The sequence below is a fragment of the Belonocnema kinseyi genome, chromosome 1 (genome assembly GCF_010883055.1).
Source record: "Belonocnema kinseyi isolate 2016_QV_RU_SX_M_011 chromosome 1, B_treatae_v1, whole genome shotgun sequence".
NCBI lineage: Eukaryota > Metazoa > Arthropoda > Insecta > Hymenoptera > Cynipidae > Belonocnema > Belonocnema kinseyi.
In genome coordinates, this window is record NC_046657.1 from 121,871,998 (window position 1) to 121,888,662 (window position 16,665).

General features: G+C 35.6%; 1 protein-coding gene across 1 annotated transcript in view; it reads left to right on the forward strand.

Moving 5' to 3' along the window:
• The window catches only part of LOC117173265 (UPF0602 protein C4orf47 homolog), a 34,168-nt gene extending 18,160 nt beyond the window's left edge, over window positions 1-16,008 (forward strand). The window contains exon 4 of the mRNA XM_033361740.1: window positions 15,543-16,008. Coding sequence (XP_033217631.1) covers window positions 15,543-15,922 — 380 coding nt within the window. The 3' untranslated portion in view covers window positions 15,923-16,008. The remainder of the gene's footprint in view (window positions 1-15,542) is intronic.
• Window positions 16,009-16,665: the final 657 nt, after the last annotated feature.

Here is a 16,665-nt window from a genome sequence, read left to right on the forward strand (position 1 = left end):
TATATCTAGTCGGGAGTGGTGCTGACTGAAAACAGATGATTTGGAGCGATTCGCGCGCCATATGTTGGTCATTCTAAGGACTTATTGAACTACCCTCGTACTCGAAAATACCCGCTACGATTTTTGGGCTTCAACCCTTAACGTCAAAAATCAACCCACGTAGATACAACTTTTTCAAAACATAAGTTTTTCTAGAATTTTTCAAAGGAAATAGAGTCTCTGTTTTTGAGGTTCCTCGAAAATACCCGCTACGATTTAAGGGCTTCAACCCTTAACGTCAAAAATGAACCCCTCTCTGTTACGTACATACAACCTTTTCAAAACATAAATTTACTGCAAATTTTACCATTTCCTTTGACCACCACTTCTTTATATTTAAACACTACTTCCTTAATTTCTTTATTCTTTCTTTTTTTCGGACGACCTCGTGTTTCCGCATATCCCGACATTGCAATTTTTGAGAAGGAAAATGTAAAAAAGGGAAATAAATGAAACGCAGATACCGAAAAGATGCTCTGAATCGGTCGAAGGATCGAGACAAACACATTTATTCTTTTATTAAATTTTTTATACAGAATATAAAAAGGCGAAGATGAAAATACAGAACACATAATGCATAAACAAAATAACGCGTAAAATAATGAAGAGCTCGTGTGACAATAACAAACCCGCACGTGCAGTCCACTTTCCAAAAAATTTGAACTTTTAGATTCTCATTCATGAGAGTATAAAGGAATCATACAAATTTTCGATCTCTGGTGTTTAACGGATCACGTTTCATCTCTTGAAAAGTCGAAAATCGTAAAAATTTTAAAGTGGAAGCTCGGCCGGTTGAGGGTCGGTTCAAGTATTGCTTAATTCACCTGGGGGAGGGGGCGATCGTCTATAGTGCAAAGACAATTTTAAATTTGCATACACTTACTATATAAAAAGCGATAAGTATGGGGGGAAGGGGGGTGAACAATATCTGAAGAAAGCTTTAAATAATACTTAAACAGGTCTCTAACCAAGAAACCGAAAAATGACCGGGAACTCGACGGGTCAGGGAAACCCCGAGAAATGGCAGTAAATTTATTGTTTGCCGACAGTTTTAGAAACATTAGGAAAAAAAATTTTCTAAATTTGATTTAACAGTTTCCCAAATAATAAATGTAATTTTTATATTTTTTAGCTATATCGTCCACTTTTTACAATTCTTAAACATTTAGCTTGCAAACATTCCATTTTGGATTTTAATTTTAAAGCGTACATTTTTCATTGTCAAAGAATTTGGACATTTAGCTTTAGATACGTGAAAAATAAAAATTATAAGCGTTTGAAATCGACAATTTCAGATTAAAAACCTTTTTAGTTGACAAAATGTGAGTATAAATTATAAAGATTTTAAGATTATATTATAAAATAAGGATTAACAAGTAGATAATAATTTCTGTTACAAGACAATTTGGAATAAAAAATCAGAGATGTTATTGAATCTGCAAAATTCTCAAAAAGGTTACTTTTTGTCAAAGTCGTATCCACGTGGTAGAGAGAAGTTGATTTTTGTCGTTGAGGGTTAGAGCCCAAGAATCGTAGTGGGAGCCCAAAAATCATCGACTCTATTCCTGTTGTAAAATTTTTAAAAAGATTATTTTTTGTCAAAGACGTATGACCGAGGTAGAGAGGGGTTGTTTTTTGGCGTTGAGGGCTGGAGCCTAATATTCGTAGTCCGTATCTTCCATGAGCCCAAAACCTAGAGACTCTATTTTCATTGTAAAATGTGAAAAAAATTATTTTTGACAAATTTGTATCTACGGCGCAGAGGGGGGTTTATTTTTGACGTTAAGGGTTGAATCCCAAAAATTGTAGTGTGTATTTTCGAGGAGCCCCAAAATGAAATACTCTATTTCCATTGAAAAATTCTAGAAAAATTTATTTTTACAAAAAGTTGTATCTACGTGGTAGAGAGGGGTTGATTTTTGACGTTAAGGGTTGAAGCCTAAAAATCGTAACGTATATTTTCGAGGAGCCAAAAAATCAGAGACTCTATTTCCATTAAAAAATTATACAAAAATTTATTTGTAGACAAAGTTGTATTTACGTGGTAGAGAGTGGTTGATTTTTCACGTTGAGGGTTTAAGTCCAAAAATCGGAGCGGCTATTTTTAAGCAGCCCAAAAATCAGAGACTCTATTTCCATTGAAAAATTCTAGAAAAATTTATTTTCTGACAAAGTTGTATGTACGTGGTAGAGGGGTTGATTTTCGACGTTAAGGGTTGAAGCCCAAAAATCGTAACGAATATTTTCGAGGGGCCTTAGAATCAGAAACTTTATTTGCATTGCAAAATTTAAGAAACATTTATTTGTTGACAAAGTTGTATCTACGTGGTAGAGAGGGGTTGATTTTTGACATTAAAGGTTGAAGCCCAAAAATCGTAGCGGGTATTTTTGAGGAACGCAGAAATCAGAGGCTCTATTTCCATTAAATAATTCTAGAAAAATTAATTTTTTACAAAGTTGTATCTATGTGGCAGAGAGGAGTTTATTTGACGTTAAGGGTTGAAGCCCAAAAATCGTAGTGTGTATTTTTCAGGAGCCCAAAAATCGGAGACTCTATTTTCATTCAAAAATTCTACAAAAATTTATTTGTAGACAAAGTTGTATTTACGTGGTAGAGAGGGGTTGATTTTTGACGTTAAGGGTTTAAGCCCAAAACTCGTAGCGGCTGTTTTTAAAGATCCAAAAAATCAAAGACTCTATTTCCATTGAAAAATTTTAGAAACATTGATTTTTTGACAAAGTAGTATCTACGTGGCAGAGAGGGGTTGATTTTCGACGTTAAGGGTTGAAGCCCAAAAATCGTGGTGGGTATTTTTAAGGAGCCCAAAAATCAGAGACTCTATTCCAGCTCTAAAACTTAATAAAAGTTTTTTTTTGACAATTTCATATCTGCGTGTTACAAAGGAGTTAATTTTTTTCTGTAAGAGTCGGAGCCCGAAAATCGAAGTGGGTATTTTCTGGGAGCCCAAAAAAGTCCTAAAAATATCCTGTTCATGAATTACTGAAAATTTTCAATTTTTTGAAGGGGGTTGATTTTGGATGTTAAGGGTTGGTTTGGGAATATTTTAATTTGGGGATTTCAAGGGCCCAAAGAAAGCACAAAATTCTGGTGTAATTGAATTTTTATCATTTAGTGATGTAAAGAAGCGGAGGTGCTGGGTTAATTTAAGCTGGTACCTTCACAAGAAAATTGATTTTTTGATAAAAGTAAAGGAACCCAAAAATTTTAATTGCAGCCCAAAAAAACCCAAAAATTTGAGCTAAGAAAAATTCAAAAATTCGATTGTGGAGGTGCTAGCTTAATGTACCTCTTTTAGTTTTAATTGGCACAAATTCAATGCATATTAATTTCCTTATATAATAAATTTATGCATGATTAGTTTTATCCTAAACTTGCGCTCAAATAGAAAAATATTATTATGAATTTAAGAAGTTTAAATGAGAATAAAATCAAATTTAAAATCTTATTTAAGGTTCAGTAATCAACATAATGTACATAATTCGTAAAAATAATACCAAGAATCCAACAACCAAATTTGGAAAAATGTTCCTCATCGGAATTTGAAAAAAGAGATCAACTTTTTCTAAAAAAAAAGATAAAAATTCTTTTCTCGGACAAAAATGAAAAAGAGGAAAGAAAAATGAGAAGGCATCCAACTATATGCCCTTTCTTCTCTTTTTTAATTTGTTTTTCTTTTTTATTTTTATTATTATGAAATTACAATTAAAATATTTCTACCCCCATTCTTGCACCTTTTCGAGCGAGAGCAAGGTTACGAACGGGCGTCGAATTTAATTCCGCGGTCTGGTGTGTCTTTGAAGTTCCGTTGAGTCCTGTTTTTCGTTTATATTTTGTAGCCATAGTCAGTGTATATATGTTTATGTGTAAACAAATTACATAAATTCTCACTAGGAAAAGAAAATTTCTTACCACTAGCTCAGAATTACTTTTCTGAAGTTTCAGTAGGGAATGATCTAAGAGAATTAACGAACCAGGTTTCTACGTTTGTATAAATATTGTTCACCCACGTTGGATTTTACGTAAATTAATATAAATTTTTGTTTTAGATACAATCATTGACAAATATTAAAAACATGAAACAACCGTTTGCTATTTAGGCCGTCAAAATCGAATAAAAAGTTGTGGAAATAGAAAATGCATGAAGAGTATTTTTTTCCTCCCAATCATAAAATTTGAAAAATGCCTCACTTAAACACTGTATATAATCAAATTTATTTTTGATCTGATTTTTGGTTACTTGAAAAACTGAACAAAGACCATTGTGCGTTTTCTTCCTTCTACGCAAAGAAAATGTTTAACTATTGGAATGCAAAATCTCAGAATTGACCATTATATTTGCAACTTGTCTTAAACTTAACGTACGGGGTATTTTCGAAGCCATTGCAATTTGATATACGGGGGTTCTTAGGGTCACTGATTACGAATTTGATATCAGTTTTTGGAAAAACAAAATGGCGGATGCAAAATGTCTGACTAATTTTAAAAAACTAGTTGGCGGATATAAAATGGTGGACTAATGTTTAAAAAACTACTCCATTATACACAAAAATCAGTGCAAGGGTGTTTTTGGGATCGCTAATTACGAATTTAATATCAGTTTTTGGAAAAACAAAATAGCGAATTCAAAACGGTCGACTCATAATTCGTAATCAGCGACCCCGAAAAGCCCCTTACAGTGATTTTTGAGTATAACGGAGTAGTTTAAAAAATTGTCCGCTATTTTGAATCCGCAATTTTGTTTTTCTGAAAACTGATGTCAAATTCGTAATCAGCGACCCCGAAAACTCCCTTACATTGATTTTTGTGTACAATAGAGTCATTTTTTGAAAATTAGTCCGAGATTTTGAATCCGCCATTTTGTTTTTTCAAAACTGATACCAAATTCGTAATCAGCGACCCTAAAAACCCCCTTACATCGAATTTCAAGGACTTCTAAAGTATCCGGTACGTCAAGTTTTAGACAAGTTACAAATATAATGGTCTATTCAGAGATTTTGACATTGATGAGTCGCCATTTTGAATTTTGAAAATTTGACATCAGAATCGTGATCAGCGACCCCAAAAAATTCATGCTAAGGTTTATTAAGATATATTTCTCATCTACTTTTTGAGTAAATACAGGTGGCCTGTCAGGCACATTTCGACCGAACTCGTTAATTTTAGGGTTGCGCCCGACGGAGAGTTAATAATCTTCTTACATCTTTATTGCAGAACTCTTGAGAAACACACAGCTAAATAATTTTATTCGAATTTTATATTTGAAGGCCTACCTCTTTTTCACACTAAAAGATCTTGTTTTTAGATTGTATCCTGCTTTTATAATCATTTTTTGTACATAAATAATAAATTTCTGTTTAAATTGCAATTAATCATTTTCCATACTTTAATATGAATGCATTTCATTAGTGGAATTAAATCAGGTAATAGAAAGTATATTCGGTCGCGAAACTTAATTGACTGATCTCATATAAACCGACACATACCAAAGTTCACGCTTTCAGTCAAGTGTCGATGGTTGCCTTCAAATAACCTTGGACTGGTTTCGGGGAGACTGAAACTTAAACAGTGAGAGCTGCCTGACTCGTTTCTAATTGGAATATACAGGGTGTCTAAGAAGTCCAGGGACGGTTGGATATTTCCTCAGGTAAAATATTTTTCAAAAAAGTGAAGGTCGTTCCTGAACTAAATTTCAACGAGGAATTCAATGGTGACCTTTATTTTGACCTTGAAGTTGACTTTCATTGCTTTTTAAGGTCAACTTTGTTTTTTAAATGGAAACCCCTTTTTTTACATCTGCAATCGGTAGAGCGGAAAATTCTACGTTCAGGCACGTACCCAACTCATAGGTCAATTGTAACGTTGAAGGTCAGTTAGAGGTTATTTAAAATTAACAAAGTTTTCCAAGAGGTTAGTGTAATTCCTGAAGTAAATTTCAACGAGGAATTCAATGGTGACCTTTATTTTGACCTTGAAGTTGACTTTCATTGATTTTTTAAGGTCAACTTTGTTTTTTAAATGGAAACACTTTTTTTACATCTGCAATCGGTAGAGCGGAAAATTCTACGTTCAGGCACGTACCCAACTCATAGGTCAATTGTAACGTTGAAGGTCAGTTAGAGGTTATTTAAAATTAACAAAGTTTTCCAAGAGGTTAGTGTAATTCCTGAAGTAAATTTCAACGAGGAATTCAATGTGAGCTCTGTCCTATACCGTTTTTCGATACCTAAGTCAATACCTGAGGCGATACCATTATTCCTATACCGTTTTTTATATGAATATTACGAATCGAAACTAAATTTACATATTACGAGTACATACTTAATATCTTTCGCGAAAATATTATTATGGCGCAAGCTAAACTTTCGGAACGAGAGACGATATCTGTATTAATGATGCGTGGTTGGAGAGATCGAGTTCGAACTTATGATCAAATTTGTTTGCTTTTTAATCGCACTTTTCGTAATGGAGAAGGGTTAAATCCTGTCTCAAAATCAACAATTGAAAGAACTGTAAGGCGCTTTATGAATCATGGATCTATCAAGGACCTTCAGAGGACTGATCGGCCAAAATCTGCAGGATCTGAGGACATGCAGATGGACATAGCCCAAGCATTTGTTGAAAACCCACACCTTAGTTTACGTCGAACTAGTGATGAGCGTGACGTTGCTCCTGAGACAGTGCGAAACATTTTAAAAAGCATTAATTTTTATCCTTACAAATTTCATCTGGGACAAGAGCTCAATTCGACGATACTGATCGTCGAATTGAATTTTGTGAAATTATGATGGACAGAATTGATAGAGATGCTCTATTCTTGTACAATACAGTATCTTCAGATTAATCTGTTTTCACTTTAAAAGGTGAAGTTAACAGGCAAAATTGTAGATATTGGTCCGACACAAATCCTGATTGTATGTTGGAGAGTCACACACAATATCCACAATAAATTAATGTTTGGGCTGGTATCTTGAACGATGCATTGATAGGCCCTTTCTTTATCGATAGTAAGCTCAATGCCCGTGCATATGAACAGTTTCTCAGAAACCAAATTGTACCAAGAATAAGGGAGATTACAGGCGATAATTTTCAAAACATTTGGTTCCAGCAGGACGGAGCAGCGGCTCATTACGGTAGGAAGGTTCGAGCATATTTGTATACTCAGTTCCCTCAAAGGTGGACTGGAAGAAGGGGTGAAATCGAGTGGCCTGCTAGATATCCTGATCTGACCCTCTCGACAATTTTTTTTGGGGTTATTTAAAGAGCAAAGTATACTCAACGCAACCACAAAGCTTAGTCAAATTGCAGAATCGGATTCGTCAATAGGCTACTTTGATTGATAGGGAGATGATTCGTAATGCTGTAACTCATTTTTACAATCGCATAGCTTTTTGTCAAGAAGCTCAAGGTTTTCAGTTCGAACATCTTAACTAAAGCGTGAGAGGCAAAGGAACTACCGCTAATTAAGCATCCCAAAGGAAACAGAATTTACTACGTCCACGTCGTTGTTCCTGGGTAATGCTAAACGTAAACGTAAACTGCTTGGAAAAAACCTTGAAAAAACCTTGAAGATCATCGCCAAGATCAATACAGAGCTCAAAAATGAATTTCTCGTTGAAACTTACTTCAAGAATTGCACTGACCCCTTGAAAAACGTTGTTAATTTCAAATAACCTCCAACTGACATTGAACTTTACAATTGACCTATGACTTAGGTACGTACCTGAACGTAGAATTTTCCGCCTTATCGATTGCAGATGTAAAAAAACGGGGTTCCCATTAAAAAAAAAAATAAAATTGACCTTTAAAAAGCTATGAAGCTCAACTTTAAGGTCAAAATGCAGGTCACCATTGAATTCTTCGATAAAATTTACTTCAGGAATTACACTGACCTCTTGGAAAACTTTGTTAATTTCAAATCACCTCTAAATAACTTTAAACGTTACAATTGACCTATAACTTAAGTACGTACCTGAACGTGGAATTTTCCGCTCTATCGATTGCAGATGTAAAAAAAGGGATTTCCATTTTAAAAAACAAAGATGACCTTAAAAAATCAATGAAAGTCAACTTCAAGGTCAAAATGAAGGTGTCCATTGAATTCCTCGTTGAAATTGACTTCAGGAATGACCTTGACTTTTTTGAAAAATATTTTACCTGAGAAAATGTCCAACCTTTCTGGGACTTTTTAGACACCCTATATTTATAATTAAAAGTTTGTCATAAGGACAACCGCAGGATTTCGCCGGGAGCGGGTGCTAATCTGAAAAATTGCACCCGCTTCCAGCGAAATCGCGGTAAAATTTCAGCCATAACCACGTCTCACAACCGTGAGATAGGTGGTTACAGTCTGTAAAGGAATCAATACGGCGATCCAGCAAAAGCCTCGTGGACCCTAAAAACACGGAGCGACCCAAAGACAACCGCCTTCTGCATTTTTCCCGCAAGTGTTCTAGCATATTTTTGACACGCAGGGATGCTTTTTAGGCTATTAGCAAGTGAAAGCTTGGCACCTCCAAGAGCGCAGATAATAAGGACGATCAGTTTAACAGAATATACCGAATACAATCGTTGCAACTCCCTTATAAGGTCTCGATACCTCTCTTTCTATTCACTCTCCTTGGCTATGATGTTTTTGTCAGTTGGTGCTGAAAATTCGATAACGAACATGGTTCGCTTCTCGAAGAAACAGAAACAATTGTCGAGAATATAAAGTTCCAGTATATACGGCACTTCCCATTCTCGACAATTGACTCAATTTCCATAGGAGCATTTAGAGGAGCGATATTAAGGTGAATGCCGTAGGAGTGACAGAGATGGTAATAAAGTACTCTTAGTGCCGCATTGTGCCTTTGAATGTAGGTCGTTCCCGCGTGCTTTGGACAACTAGATAGTGTGTGAGCTAAATGCTCGGGGTGTGCATGGCACGCCCTGCAGCTATCATCAGAATGTCTTGGCTCAAAATGTGACGACGGTATGTTAAGGTGGAAATGACACCGTCTTGGCATGCAAAAATGAAACCCTCTGTACCAGACTTCAATCCGGGCGATTTAAGGAAAGCAAACGTTGGCTCACAAGACATTGACTGATCCTTCACATTTCTGTGAAAGATACCGTGCATCCTCTTATCTAGGAGCTGTTCACGAAAGTTTTTATCTTGTGCTTTCTTAATCCGGGTTTTCAGGAGTGAGTACTCGAGATGGATTAGATTTGATGCATTTTGCTCACTCCTAATACTGAAGTCAAGTCCGAGTGTTTCAGCAGCCTCCTCCGCTGCTTTGTACAGAAATGCTCCTTTGCCTACTTCCTCGTGATTCCTGACCATTTTAAGAAGAGGGTGTCTTCCATTTGCAACTCTATGTGCTGTACCCAGAATAATCCTGTCGTAAAGACATTCAAGACTCAATATTCCGCGACCCCCTGGACCGCGTGAGATGTACAGTCGCGGAAAGGAAGACTTAAGAGGCATGCTTCTTTTCATGTGCATAACCTTTCTTGTACCGATATCAAGAGTATGTATAAGTCTGTGTATAAGTCTCTCCAGCGCAAAGGTGTCGTATGGCGCTTCTATCAACGAGCTCAGGATCTTCAGGGATGCCATTAAGTTTTCCTCGCTTCAAATAAACCTTGGCGCATTTGTCTAACCCAAATTCCATTCCAATTTCCTTAGTATATCGTTCGACAATCCCCAGAGCTAGATGCAGTTTCTCTCTGTCTTTAGCGTAGATCTTAAGATCGTCCATGTAAAATACATGAGTGACCTTGTACTTTCGATATGCAGGTTTGCCGCACAAGTACCCGTCGGAATGGCGTAGTGCTAGAGATAGTGGCAATAATGTAAGGCAAAAGAGGAGTGGGCTCATGGTGTCGCCCTGAAAGACACCTCTCTGAAACGTGACCTTGTTAGTTGTCGGACGATTTTTTCCGGATGAGATAGTAAATCTGGTTTTCCAAAGCGGCATCAATCTCTCTATGCACCCAACTATTTGCGGATGAACCTTTAAGATTTCCAAAAGACAGTCTATGGGATGTAGAATCGAAAGCTTTCCGATAATCAATCCAGGCCATCGATAGGTCACGCTGCTAGAATGCTGCATCTTTGCAGACACGTCTATCGATGAGCAGGTTCTCCCGACATCCGGCTACGCCTTTCTTTGAGCCTCGTTGTTCATACATTTCTTGCCACACAGGTTCAATTGCCCGAACAATCCTATCATTTAGGATAGCTGTGAATATCTTATAAAGCGTGTTCGGACAAGTTATTGGCCTGTAGTTCTTCGAGTCAGCTAAGTTGCCTATTTTCGGCAGGAGTATTGTGCACCCTTCCACCAACCACTCCGGAATCGGCTCTTCCGACTTCAAATATGAGTTGAAAATACGGGCCAAATGCTGATGGGTTGAAGATAACTTCTTCCACCAGAAGGTTTTGATACAATCTGGTCCCGGTGCGGAATAGTTCTTCATCCCTCTTAATACTTTTTTCACCTCCTCGGTAGTGATGGGTGGGCATTCTTTATCAGGTGTTATGAGGGCAACACATAACTCCTTGAAGCTATTTATATTTTCTGAGTCTTCGTCCAGTCTATGCTGAACTTCGTAGACTTCTCTCCAAAATACTTCGACCTCTTCTGGTTTGTGTGAGTGTTCGACAGTAACTGGAGGGTCTTGGAAGAGTCGAAATGGGTCAGAGAGAAACTATTGATTTTCTCCGACCCACCTCTCCCTCCGCTCTAGACTTCTCTTAGCGTCAGATAGTATCCGTATTCTCTCAACAATATGCTGCCTGATGGTTAGCAGCTTTGACTTGTTAAGTGTGTGATAACGGATCCGGAGTTCGCGCGCGAACTTTCGAACCTTGGCGGTAAAATTTCTGCCAGATGTGATGTGGTCAATCACACATTGAATGCGGGACGCGTACTGTCTTGCCCAGCCTATCTTTATGGCAAGTTGATGCATTCGTCTTTTGGTCTTATGATCAGCCGTTGCTTTCGTTTTACGGTTCGCATCGGCCAAAGCTCTCGCTGCATTATACACACAATAATTGACAGCCCAGAGGTCGGATTCACCGAAAAAATGTCCACGAAGCTCGTCATCCATTTCAGCCCGATCTTTAGGGTTGAGAGAAACCTTGGTGTTGATGTTTCTCCGGGTCGTAAAGCATCGCTCTTCATCTATTGGATGCCTGCCCGCCGTTGGTCTTAGTGTCGCCTCTCTTTCTTTGTTGCCGGCTTGTTCTAGCTGTGGTACAGTAGGCGTTCCGCTTACATAGCCCCTTTCACGGAGTAGTTCAGCATGGTTTCGCAGACGTTGCTGCGAAAAGTGCGATAGCTCCGGGTGTTTCTCTCACCACAGAGCATGCAGCCGTGCCATGTAACCCCGTTCGCGGGCCACACTCGCATCGTAGCAGTCTAGCAAGTCGTGATTCAGTCGCTCCGTCCACCCAAAGGTGACGAGATCCCGCTGATCCATCGCATTGAATCCATTTTCATTGGCTCCCCCAGCTCTAGATTGGTCGGCATTGTTGGCCGAACCATTGTCGGGAGCCCTGCACGTTCTGTTGTTTTGAACCGCACTTACTACATCTATGTTTGGTGTTGTCATTGTTGTTCTCACGAGAAGCTACGGAAAGGGGTTCGTCCATCCTTGTAGAGCCCCGCATGCAAGGATAAGGCTGCTTACTCTCAGAGGTCGCCTGGTATCCCAAAGTCACCGTTCTAGACACCTCACCCAGGTGCGATTCAGCTTTCGACACGGTTTTCACACCTCCGCTTGGGGGTTAATTCCTTCGGGACCACCCCTGGACAATTGTCCGCGACTGCCTATTTATTTTTGTAACCATATTCAGCAGAAACCCTTGGTACAGGGACCTTCGGTTTGATTCTAGAGGAATCAAAACCGAACCGAAGTGGTGACCCCGACGTATATATATATATGTGTGTGTGTGTGCGTGTGTGTGTGTAATGTCCCAACCGCTCTCGCTCGGCTCCCCTGAGAAACTTTATGAGCCAGCAGTTCCAGGAAGGCTGAGAACGGAGTGACTGAACGCGAGAGTTTGGTGTACCTCGGGGCGCAGTCGTAAGTGCAGTAATCCCAGATCTGAAACGAGATGTGGTCCAATGCAATGACAGGACTATGTCCGTGTGAATATGGTAGGAGACGCTGTAAATGACAGAGTTGCGCGCGCAACCCATTTCTACTCTTCTGAATTTGAAAACTCGAAGGTGCACGATTGCCGGTCGGAGCGCTTCGGCGATTCTATTTATATATCTCTTGCTAACAGCTAACTACATTGAAATAAATTCTGGAGATTGGGATTTTAATATTTCCAGATTTCGATCCTGAAGATTCTCATGATTTGAATAGATGGCGCTTCTCTTGATATCCGTATATTTTGAGGTTATGTTATTTCATGTATAAAATATGAATTATATAAATATTAATGCTAATATATATATATTAATAATGATAATATTATAATTATGTTATATTAGAATAGTCTTATTTATAACTTAATCCGCATTTGAAAGAAATTAAAGAAATTGGCGATTTTGTAATTCATCTCGTTTGGATAAAAACTCAATTATTTGATTCAAAAATTAATTATTTTGTTGAAAATGTAACTACTTTGTAAAAAAAGTCCTCTTTTCTATCAAAAGTTCAACTACTTTTTTAAAATTTTTATTTTTTTTTATTTGAAGATTCATCTCTTTCGTTGAAAATACATTTTTGAAACTGACAATTAATCAATACCATTTTTGGTTAAGAAATCATGTGTTTTGTTAAAAGGTCGTCTTTCTTTGTAGAAATTAAATTGTTTTATGAAAAATTTATACTTTTTGATAAAAAATTACATTTTTCGGTAGAATTATCCACTATAAATATTTTATGGTTGTAAGTCGTTCTGTTGTAACTGCAACTATATTGTTAAAGACTAAAACGTTAATTTTGGGGTGAAAATACTCTTTTTTTTTTTAAATTAAATAATTTTGTTGAAAGCTCATGTATTTTGTTAGAAATTGACCTTGTTTAGTAGAAATTTAATCTTTTTGGTTGAAAATGTATCATTTTTGGTTAAAAATGCAATTGTTCGCTTAAAATATCAACTGTACATCTACTTGGGTTTAAAAGTCGATTATTTCACTAACAGTTGAACTACTTTGTAAAAAAAATACGTTTTTTTAACAAGGTTTTTTAATTATTGTTGAAAATTTAACTATTTGATTGAAAGTTTAACTCTTTCATTGAAAACTCATATTTTTCGCTTAAAAATTCTACGTTTGTTAAATAATTCGTCTTTTTTTACTTTAAAATTAAATAATTTCTTTAAAAATTCATGTATTTTGATTAAGATTTGTCTTTTTTTGTAGATCATCAATTCTCTTGGTCGAAAATTCATCTGATTGGTTGAAAATTTAACAACTTTGTTTAAAATTATTTTTTTTTGTTAAAAATTATTTATCTTTATCTGAAAATGTAACTGTTATATGATTGATTAAAAATTAATCGTATATATTGGTTAAGTTGGAAAATCGTTTTTTTTTATAGAACATTAATCTTCTTGGTCAAAAATTCACCTTTTCCCTTGAAAATGTAACAATTTTGTTGAAATTTTTTTTTTTTCTTGTTCAATTCAATTTTTTAGCACAGTTTTTATCTGGAAATTGTACTATTTCATTTTCGGTTGAAACTTTATCCTGTACATTGTAATAGTTAAAACACCAATTAGTTTATAGAAAATTAATTTATTTTGTTGCAAAGTAAACTTTTGGGTTGAAAATTGATTTATTGTGTTAAATAGATTTTTTTCCTAAAATTAAAAAGACTGTAAAATAAAAAAATTGCTTTAAAATCGTCCTGATTCCTTTTTTTAAATTTTTTAAATCTTTTCAAATACTCTTTTCAAATGTTAGAAATTAACTTATTATCAAAATAATTGAATTTTCAACTAAAAAAAAAGAATAAAAAATTTCCAACAAATGAATTACATTTTCAACTAAAATGATAAATCTTCAACAAAAAAAGTTTGAATTGAAAACTGTTGAGCTCATCCAAAAAGATATTAATTTTACACAAGAGTTGACTTTTCAGTCAATAAGGATTTTTTTAAATTGTTGAATTTCAAAGCCAAAAAGCTGATTTTTTTACAAAAAAGTGTAAACTTATTTTTAAACGGAATAGTTCAAGGGCTTCTGGTTAAAAAATATAAACTTACTTTCAATGTTTGAATTGAAGAATAAATAAATAAATTTTTTAATGTTGAAGACTGAATCCTTTTGATCAATAAAAATGAATTAATCACAATTATTTTTTAATTGGAAACTTTTTAAATTATAAATTGCATTCGTATATTTTCACTCGCTTTATATTATTCATTTTTACATTTTAATTTATAAATCCAAACTCAAAAGTCTTATTTACGAATTGACAATTTTGAAAATCGAACGGTGTAAGAAAACAGTTTCATTTTCAACTAAAAAACAAGCGAAGTTTCAACTAAATCCTTAAATTTTTAACGAAGGAGATGAATTTTCATTTAAAATTATGAATCTTCAACAAAAACGGCTTACATTATTTTATAAAAAACTGTCGAACTCATCCAAACAGAAAAATTTTGCACAAAACAGTTGAGTCTGCAGTCTTTAACTAAAATTATGAATCTTAAAAAAAAATCTAATTAACACAATAAATACATTTTCAACCCAAAAGTTTACCTTTCAACAAAATAAATTAATTTTCTATCAAATAATTGGTGTTTTAACTAATACAATGTACAGGATAAAGTTTCAACCAAAAATGGAATAGTACAATTTCCAGATAAAAACTGTGCTAAAAAATTGAATTGAACAAGAAAAAACAAATTTTCAAGGGAAAAGGTGAATTTTTTACCAAAAAATTAATGTTCTATGAAAAAAAACGATTTTCCAACTTAACCAATATATACGATTAATTTTTAATCATGAGAATCGTCAGCATCGAAATCTGAAAATATTAAAATCCCAATCTCCTGAATTTATTTCAAAGCTGTTAGCTGTTAGCAGATAGATACATAAATAAAATCGCCGAAGTGCTCCGACCGGTAATCGTGCACCTTCGAGTTTTCAAATTCAGAAGAGGAGAAATGTGTTGCGCGCGCAACTTAGTCGTTTACAGCGTCTCCTACTATATTCACACGAACATAGCCCTGTCATGGCGCACAGAAGAGCAAGATATATATGCACACGTACACTAACACATGTACACTGACTTAGTTTCTCAGCCCGACACAAATGTTTATGCCAGACAGGGAATTCCACACTTGGAAAAATTCTAGATTTGTAGTACTTCTTAACTCCACTCATTCTTTGCGGAGTCTATCCTTCTCTTTTCTGTTTTAAATTTGAAAAGGAATTGTATCAAGAATGTAGCCTTTCTAGAAGCCTACCTAAAGGTTCATTTCGGTTTTCTTACATCTCTAATCTGCGTTAAAACTTTTTTTTCATTATAGCAACCAAAGTTGGAAAGTTTATTTCAACAAGTTCGCCTTTGGACTTCTTTCCACCAAATCCGTATCATTCAACAAAAATTGGACCTACTTATGTACGACCTCATAAGAAGCTGGGTAAGGTTATTGGCACTGGTCGGATTTACGTCCCGTTTCCAAAAAACCCTGGAGGATCGCATGCTGGTTGTTTTAGTGAATATCCAAAATACATAAGCGAACTATACCAACCAAAAATAAGAAAGAGTCAACGAGAACCGAGGTGGATAGGGGGAGCTCCTGACTTGAGATCGAAATATACTAGCAGTATCATTAATCAGGTGACCCAAGTTTCCTGTAATGCTAGCAATTACATGGAATACCAGGCAAAGGTATATCCCCTCTAGTATTGAAAAGGAAGTAGCTAACATTAGTTCATGGCCTCTGGGTTTGGTGATTTAGTGCTGAATCTCATCCCATTTAAATACTTTGTACAATAATTTATTTTATAATCGTGTATTTTTATTTTATTTTTTACATTATAAATAAAGAACTTTATTTTTGAATGTGGTTAAGAATTCTCGTCTCTAAAAGTCGAATTTGCTTTCTAAATTGTTACATGTCTACGAAAAGAACAAAATTACATAGCAACAAAGCCCGTCTGAGATGAATCTCCACTGCTAATGAAATTCTAACGAACATTCTATAGTCAAGCGTAAGGTCTGACGAAAATTGTGGTAATTAAATGCTTTCGACAAACATCGTTGGGCAGGTTCTACGTCAGTGTCGTGGCGTATGTGTCTTGACCGACGCAGATTGTTTTCGCTAGGGGCAATGCAAATGAGATTTGTTAGAAAAGAAAGGAACCTAGGTTTATTTCCTCTTCCCAAACAGGAAAATAAAATACCGACCAAGCAAAATTTGTCACTGCTTAATTAATTTAACATTTTTTTGAAGTTAGACAATTTTGCGAATCATCGCTTCCGTATTGATAAGATTCGTGTATAAATGACGTAGAACATTTTTCTACAAATTTAAACTAAGTGCCCTCCTTTGCAAGTGTCCGTAAGTTTTTGGCTGTATTGAACAGATTTTCTTGCAGGCAAAATATAGGTACTGTATCTAGAAAATTTAGCTGTCAAGTCTACAT